Raw genomic sequence first — 6672 nt, forward strand, 5'->3', positions numbered from 1 at the left:
TCTTATTCTTCAGAAGAACATATTTGTAAATGACTTTTTTCTCCTTGTCCAAACCTGCAAATTCATTGGAATATGGACTAATGCAATGAGGAAACTCCCTATGCCAATATGGAGCAACAATGATTTTGAAACTTAGAGTCTTGGAGAGCCAGTGGAAACACTAAGAATTTCAATAACATGTTCAGAGTCCTAGAGCCAGTGTGTGTCAGAGACAAGACTTGGAGAAAGGTTTTCCTGAGTCTCACATTGGCTCTCTAGTCATACTGCCATTTCAAACTTTGACATCATTCAGCAAGAAAGGTTCTTGGCCAATGGTCCCATGTAGTCATACCATAAACACAGCTGTCTTTGAGCAAAACAAACAGTGGGAAGGTTTGTTTTGGTTATGTGCCTCACTACAAAGGTTTGTTTCAATACAGAGAGGACAAGTAGCATACCTGGCAACAGACTGCATGACTTTGGAAGAAGTGTCCTTAATGGTGTCTTTGAGGTTGTCCTTTAGGTTGCTAAAGAGCCGCCCTGCACCTCCTTTTACCATGTCAAGCAGACCTCCACCATAGTTGGATTCCATGTCTGGAGATGAGGCACCTGGCAAAGGAAAAGCAGGAAAGGAAGTCAAATTGAGATCAAAGCAAAACAAAACTGAGGTACGATGAAAGCCAGACATTCAGATTGTGATTTATCCTTCTTCATTCCAAAATGAACATATTAGTCAATTATAGCTGACTCTATAAGAAGCATACCTAGATAGCTCCTGTGCTTGGAGGATATTCTAGCTTACTGCTGCACTAAGGGTCTCTATCAAGTGTCAAACCACAGGCTCCTTTGGCACCAGTGCTAGAGATATTCCTCCTGCCAGAAGTCTCCAATGCGCGTATGAAAGGGCAAGAGGAGTCAGACCATAGGAAAGTGTAAGGGACAGCATTGCTCTATCATTGATCCCACCAAACTGCTTACTTCCTTACCCTGGTAGTAATGACAGAACCACCTCTTCTCTGAAATAGCAATCCCTGCCACCCACAGTCTGCTTTTGATCAGTCCTAGCAAGAACAAGAAAATTCCCTATTCACACCAGTCCCTCAACCTTTTTTCACCTGGTTGCACTACGCTGGGTGTAGACCTCTCTGGTGTCTTCACCATGTCCCAGGAAGCTCATTGTTGGAAAAACTTCAACATCTTGCAAGATCCCAGCAGCCCTAGTATTCTATCTCATCACCAACCTCTCCCCTCTAATTGGAGACTGGGGCCATGAACCCCCAAACCTCTATTTAAGAAAGCAGCTCAACTCAGACATCTTCTTATTTCTTACTTGGCTGCCCTACTCTGGGATGTCTCTGACTTTTTCACCATGCAAAGTGAGATTGTGAGGGCAGGGATTGGTTTTCTTTCTTTCTTTCTTTTTTCTTTCTTTCTCTCTTTCTTTCTTTATTCTTTCTCTTTGTATTTGTATCCCCAGCACTAAACACAGTGCCTGGCACATAGTAAGTGCTTAATAAACATTTATTGACTGACAGACTGACCACTACCCAACCCTCCCCCCTTACCTCTACTCACTTACTGCTCCCTTCCAATGTTATCACAGAAAGAAGCACTCATAAATCATGTCCAGAGATCCCAGCCATCACCAGGCTTAATAGGTAGTCAAGCCCAGGTTCACAGAGTTACCCTCCCTTCACAGCCATGATTAAAATATCATAAAACCAGTGTGATAAAGTGCTAGATGACATAAATAGATTTAGCTCGATAGAGTGGAGAAAATGATTCTGAGGTTTATTCTCATGTGACATGATGTATTGCTATAATAGCGTAAAAAAAATATCCCCAGATTGGAAGCCAAATTTTGTCATCATCTCTAATATGGCAATTACTGAATCTGGGCAGGGGAAGGGAGGGAGGCAGGGAGAGGAATTTTGTACTTGCTCATTTCAAAACCATCCAAAGTTCTATTTCCAACTAGGACCTCCCCCCCCTTCCCAGAGCATTGTTCCAAGAGCTGACACCAGATTGATGATCCAGGGTGCTGTCCTCTATTACATTCGGGAATAAGGCACAGAACTATTAAAAGACATAAATATCTCCTGGTGATCTATAAATCAGATGCTTGTATCCCTCAAACTGAACTTAGTCCATTAGAGCCCTACAACCCTATTGGATCTGAAATGGCCATCAGAGTCCATTTGTTATCTTGATACAGCTAAATTATAGAAAATGGATTAGGACACAAAGAATAATAGGAATGTTATTATATTTTTGGACTAATGATTTTTTTAAAGTGGGCACGCATACTGTTCCAGATGAGATCCATGAAAGGAAGACCAAAAAAGCTCGAAATGCATGTTTTAAGGTCCAGTCTGACTACAGAAGTAGATGGATGAATTTGAAGATACATCAAAGCAAAGACAACAACTCTACTCTCAAAGATCAACATCCAATCTGCCTGGAGAAAGCTATGTCTAGGCCGATAGAGACCATACTTTGATGTAAATAAATTCACTTTCTAAATGCTTTGACAAAGCTAAATCTAAGCTTGTAAATGGTGCTGAGAATGGGGAATGATCAATATACTTGCTAGATCCATCCCCTTTCCCAGCATGAGTTTGAATACTGGGGGAAGGGAGGAAGGTGGTGAAAGGAACTGAATAGGTAGTCCTCAAAATAAGAAATGCAACCCATCAATAACCGTATGAAAAAACTATTTACAACACTACCAATAAAAGAAATGCTAACTAAAACAACTTTGAACTACTTTCTCACACCATCAGATTGGAAAAAATGAGAAAACAAGAAAACGGCAATTATTGGAAGGGCAGTAGGAGGACGGGCATACAACTATACTGTTTGTGGATCTGTTTTATTTCCTTGACTAATTTGTTACAGGGGATAAGGGTTTCTATTGAGGAGAAAGAGTTCAGGAAGAGGTGTGGAAGGAGAATAAGTGAATAGTGATAACGATTTTTAAAAAAAAAGAAAAGAGAAAGAGAGTCATGAAATATTTTGAAATGCACAGAAGAGAACAGAAGGCACTTCAGAAGGGGACAGAACCAAGCAGGGCAGTGCTGTTACTACCATGTACAATAATATGAACTTTGAAAAAAAAAACTACCTATAAAATGGAAGTTGTCGATTTCATTTATAATCATGTGTTTTTGGTCTTCTTTGTATATTGAAATGTTTGTGTTTATTCAAATTCATTTAAAAAAAGAAAATGCTAATGAGAAAAAATAGACGTTGCCCCTGAATACAAATATCTGTCTGGATCCCTTGTCAACTGCTCTTATCAATTTAAGTTCTGGGGCAGAAGAGAGCAGCTTCAGAAAGCTATCCCGGACATTTATCTCCATTACCTAGATGTTCCCTCTCATCCTTGCTTTCCTCAATCCAGAGAATATCCCACCTCCTTGTGTTACCTGTAACTAGAACCTCAGAGGACTCGAGAGGCAGTGTAGATATCACAGACAGGTTACTGAACTCCGAGTAAGGAGGACCTGGATTACATGTTCTGATCAAGCCTCAGTTTCCTCATTTGTAAGATGTAAAGGTTGGACTTGATGACCTTTTAAGGTCCCACCCACCTCTAGACCTATAAGTCTATAACTTCCCTCATGCCTTGTCCATCTGAATGTCCACCTGCCCCCAGATGATAGCTACCAATCAATAAATCGGTCAATAAGCATTTATTAAGTCCTTGTTATGTTAAGTGCTGAAGATGCAAAAAAAAAGGTAAAAATATAGTCCCGGCCTTTAAAGAGTTTACATTCTAATGAGAGAGACACATAAATAACTATTTAAATACAAGGTAATGTCAGAAGGAAGGCATTAGAAGGGTGGGGAGGCTGGGAATGGCCTCCTTTGAAGGTGGGATTTGAGCTGAATCTTGAAGGAAGCCAGGGAACTAAGAGTTGGAGGTGAAGGGGAGAGCATTCCAAGCACAGGGGACAGCTGGTGTGAAGACAGAGATGGGAGATGGAATGTTAGAACAGCAGGCAAGACAGTTTAGCTGGATCATGGAGTATCCAGTGGAGGAGTGTAAAGTATATTGGAAAAGTAGAAGAGGAAGGGGTCAGGCTTAGAGGAGCTTTAAGAGCCAAACTGAGACATTTATAATTGATCTTGGAGGAAATAGGGAGCCACTAATGGGCACTGAGAGGGTTGGGGAAGTGAGGGACGGGTGATATGCTCAGACCTACACTTTTTTTCATCCTTGTTCTTTATTTTCTTTTTTTAATTATGTAAAACATTTCCATATTAATCATTTTGTACAAGAATACTTGAATAAAAGAAAAAATGAAAGAAGGAAAGTGAAAAATAGTATTCTTCAGTCTCTAGTCAATCAATATCAGTTCTATCTCTGGAGGTGGATAGTATATATGCTTCATCAATAGTCCTTCGGGATTGCCTTGGATCACTTTATTGCTGAGAAAGCTAAGTCATTCCCAGTTCTCCATCGAACAATATTGCTGTTACTATGTACGATATTCTCCTGGTTGTATTCACTTCACTATGCATCAGTCTTTCCAGTTTTCTGAAATCATTCCGCTTTTCATGTCTTATAGCACGATAATATTTCATCCCAACCATATACCATAGCTAGTTTAGCCATTCACCAATTGATGGGTATCCCTTTGATTTCCAATTCTTAGTCACCACAAAAAGAGCTTCTATAAATATTTTTGTACAGCGAGGTCCTTTTCCCTTTTGGGGGGTATCTTTGGGATATAGACATAGCAGTGGTATTGCTGGATCAAAGGGTACGCACAGTTATATAGCCCTTTGGGCATAGCTCCAAATTGGTCTCAAGAAATCTTGGATCAGCTCACAACTCCTCCAATAGTGCATCACTGTCCCAGTTTTTCCGCATCCCCTCCAACATCTAATATCTTCCTTTTTTGTCATACTAGCCACTCTGATAGGTGCAAGGTGATGCCTCAGAGTTGTTTTAATCTGCATTTCTCTGATCAATAGTGATTTAGAGCATTTTTTCATGGGACTATAGGTAGCTTTGATTTCTTTGTCTGAAAGCTGCTTGTTCATATCCTTTAACCATTTACCAATTGAGGACTGTCTTGTATTTTTATAAAGTAGACTCAGTTCTCTATATATTTGAGAAATTAGGCCTTTATCAGAGATACTTGTTGCAAAGAAAAATTTCCCCAATTTCTGCTTTCCTTATAATTTTGATTGCATTGGTTTTGTTTGTGCAAAAGCTTTTTAATATAATATAATCAAAATTATCTCTTTTATATTTTGCAATGCTTTCTATATCTTCTTTGGCCCTAAATGTTTCCCTTATCCATAAATCTGACAGATAAACTATTTCATGCTTTCTTAATTTGCCTATGGTATCACCCTTTATGTGTAAATCATGTACCTATTTTTACCTTATCTTGGTGTACAGTGTGGGATGTTGGTCAGACCTACACTTTAGAAAAATCACCTTGGCTGTGGAGTGGAGGTGGAATTGAATTGGGAAGAGATTTGAGGGAGGGAGACTGGTTAAAAGAGTCCAGTGAAAGGTGATGGAGGTCTGAAACTAGAGTTGTGGCTGTGTGAGTGGAAAACTGTGAATACATATGAAAGATATCATAAAGGCAGAAAGAACAAGGTTTTGCAATAGACTGGATGTGTGGGTTAAGTGTAAATGAGGAGTAGAGAAGATTGGAGATTGTCAATCTAGGTGACTAGGAGGATGGAGGTACGCTGGACAGCAATAGGACAGATGGAAAGAGGGAAGTGTGATTGAAAAGCTGAACTCTGTTTTGAATATTTTTATTTTGAGATGCCTACAGGGCAACCTTTTCGAAAAGTATAAAAGGCCGTTAATGATGCAAGCCTAGAGTTCATAAAAGAAGTTAGGCCTGGATACATAGATCTGGGAATCATCTGCATAGAGAATTGAATCCTTGGGAACTGATGAGACCACCAAGAAAGAGGAAAAAGAGAAGGAGGCAGCCCATGAAGTATACTCACAGTTGGTGGGTATGGCCTGAAGAACCAGCAAACAGGACTCAGAAGGAGTATCCCGGCTGGGATGAAAATAACCAGGGGAGAGCAATGTTATTAAAAAAAACTAGAAAGGAAAGACAATCCAGGGGAAGATAGTAATCATTAGTGTCAAAGGCTGCAAGGACATCAAGAAGGATGAGGATTGGGAAAAGGAAGCCAAATTGCAGAAGGATTAGAAGCAAGTAAGAGATGATAAAGTGAAGGCATAGATTGGAGACAGATTTTCCAAAGAGTTTGGTTGAGGAGAGGAAAGGAATCAGACTACAGCTAACAGGCCAATCAGATCAAGCAAGGCTTTTTAAAGCATGGAACAGAAAAGGAAGGTAGATAAGTAGCAATGAAGTGGCCCATACACAGGGAGAGATTGAAAATTACAGAGACTGGTGATAATGAGAGCAATCTTTTGGAGCAGATAGAATGGAATGGAACCAGAGATACTGGAAACAGAGAGGTTTACTATGACAAAGAAAAGGTCCACCTCTTCATCAGAGAGCCAAGTGAAGGTCAAGATGGTACACAAAGATGGCTGAGTGACGTGAGATGAAAAGGGGGGAAGAAGGGGGAGTTTTAGGCAAACAGCCTCCATTTTGTGGGGGTAGGAGGGAGGTGAAAGATGAGGCAAGACTCTCAGTTGAGAGGGTGGAGGGATGGGAGAGGGTGCTGGGGGAA

At 40.2% G+C, this 6672-nt stretch overlaps 1 protein-coding gene across 1 annotated transcript in view; it reads right to left on the reverse strand.

The window, feature by feature from the left end:
* The window catches only part of DNAJC6 (DnaJ heat shock protein family (Hsp40) member C6), a 67755-nt gene extending 66332 nt beyond the window's left edge, over nt 1-1423 (reverse strand). Inside the window, exon 1 of the mRNA XM_027874014.1 lies at nt 438-1423. Within this exon, the coding sequence (XP_027729815.1) occupies nt 438-667 (230 nt within the window). The 5' untranslated portion in view covers nt 668-1423. The remainder of the gene's footprint in view (nt 1-437) is intronic.
* Between the last annotated feature and the right edge of the window lie 5249 nt (nt 1424-6672).

Source organism: Vombatus ursinus, unplaced genomic scaffold (genome assembly GCF_900497805.2).
Source record: "Vombatus ursinus unplaced genomic scaffold, bare-nosed wombat genome assembly UNPS02014804.1, whole genome shotgun sequence".
NCBI lineage: Eukaryota > Metazoa > Chordata > Mammalia > Diprotodontia > Vombatidae > Vombatus > Vombatus ursinus.